The following is a 1,373-nucleotide window of genomic DNA, read 5'->3' as shown; positions in this document are numbered from 1 at the left end:
GCTGGCCCCGCGGCCAGGCCGGGCAGGAGGCGCCCGCTCTGGCGTGGCCTCTGGGCAGCTCTCCGGGGGCCAAAGTGGGTCTGAGCCTCAATACTGGGGTGCGCGGTAGGATCCAGGCAGCTGCTTGGGGTCCCCCGTGTGTCCCTGTGGGGTGCAGGCGCTCGGGGTTGCAGCCCCCGTCGGGCTCAGTAGCCGCTGCCTCCCGGACCGCGTGTGTGGTCGGGGTGGGGTGCGCCCCCCAGGCCGGCTGCCGGCCCTGGTGGCTTGGGGACCCTGCCCCGGGCAGCGACGGCCATCGCCTGTCACACAAGCAGCTGTGCCGGGACGGGGGTGGGGGGGTCCTTGAGCCGGGGCCAGCAGGCACACGGCCTGGAGGGGGGCTGCCCTGCGGGGCTCCTTCCTTCCAGAGAGGAGGCAGATTCGGAGAATGAGAGGCCCGGAGGCCCCGGCAGCGTCCTGGCTGCAGCCGCTTCCTGCTCAGCCGGACAAACACGCCTTTGTCGGCAGCCCCCTGCAGCCCCTCCCGCCTCCCCCCAGGAGTGTCCGGCAGATGGGCGGAGCTTCCGCGAGGAGCAGTGCGGCTCCTTCAACTCCCACGTGTACAGCGGGCGCACACACCAGTGGAAGCCCCTGTACCCCGGTACCCACCCCGGCCACCTGGCGGCCAGAGCCACCCTGGAAGGACCCCCCAGGGGTCACCTCGGGGCGGTGGGAGGCCCCCGCGGGGCGGGCGGGGGTGGAGGCCCAGAGCGGGGTCTGCAGGAGGGTCACGCGGTTCCCGCCCTCCGGGGGTGAGTGCTGGGGCCAGACGGGCGGTGGGGGGAGCCCCGCAGAGGGGGGCGGCCTGCGCCCATGAGGCATCTGGGTCCGCTGGGCCCGGCCAGCCTCCCCCGCCCAGGCGGGGCTCCGTGGGGCAGGCCGGCGGGACCCGAGGCCCTGAGACCCTGTCGGCCCCCAGACGACTACGTGCACATCTCCAGCAAGCCCTGTGACCTGCACTGCACCACGCTGGACGGCCAGCGGCAGCTCATGGTGCCCGCCCGCGACGGCACGTCCTGCAAGCGCGCCGACCTGCGGGGGGTTTGCGTGTCTGGAAAATGTGAGGTTGTGAAACACTGCAGCCCCGCGCCCCGCCGGCCCTGCTGGCCCGTCCATCCCGTCCGGCCCGCCCCGCCCCTCGCCCCCCGGGCACCCCAACAGCCCCTTGGCCTCCCCTCTGCAGCCCATCGGCTGTGACGGGGCGCTCTTCTCTACCCACACGCCGGACAAGTGTGGTGTCTGCCGGGGCGACGGGAGCAGCTGCACCCACGTGACAGGCAACTTCCGCAAGGGGAGCGCCCATCTGGGTAAGCCCCGCGTCCAGCGCCCGCGGG

General features: G+C 73.9%; 1 protein-coding gene across 1 annotated transcript in view; it reads left to right on the top strand.

The window, feature by feature from the left end:
- Positions 1 to 1,373, top strand: part of ADAMTSL2 (ADAMTS-like 2) — a 21,803-nt gene that overhangs the window by 2,797 nt on the left and 17,633 nt on the right. The window contains exons 5-7 of the mRNA XM_012721186.1: positions 410 to 640; positions 959 to 1,104; positions 1,223 to 1,357. Coding sequence (XP_012576640.1) covers positions 410 to 640; positions 959 to 1,104; positions 1,223 to 1,357 — 512 coding nt within the window. The remainder of the gene's footprint in view (positions 1 to 409; positions 641 to 958; positions 1,105 to 1,222; positions 1,358 to 1,373) is intronic.

The sequence above is a fragment of the Condylura cristata genome, unplaced genomic scaffold (assembly GCF_000260355.1).
Source record: "Condylura cristata isolate star-nosed mole 26May11 unplaced genomic scaffold, ConCri1.0 scaffold00006, whole genome shotgun sequence".
Classification (NCBI taxonomy): Eukaryota; Metazoa; Chordata; class Mammalia; order Eulipotyphla; family Talpidae; genus Condylura; species Condylura cristata.
This window is presented reverse-complemented; position numbering and strand designations above follow the sequence as displayed.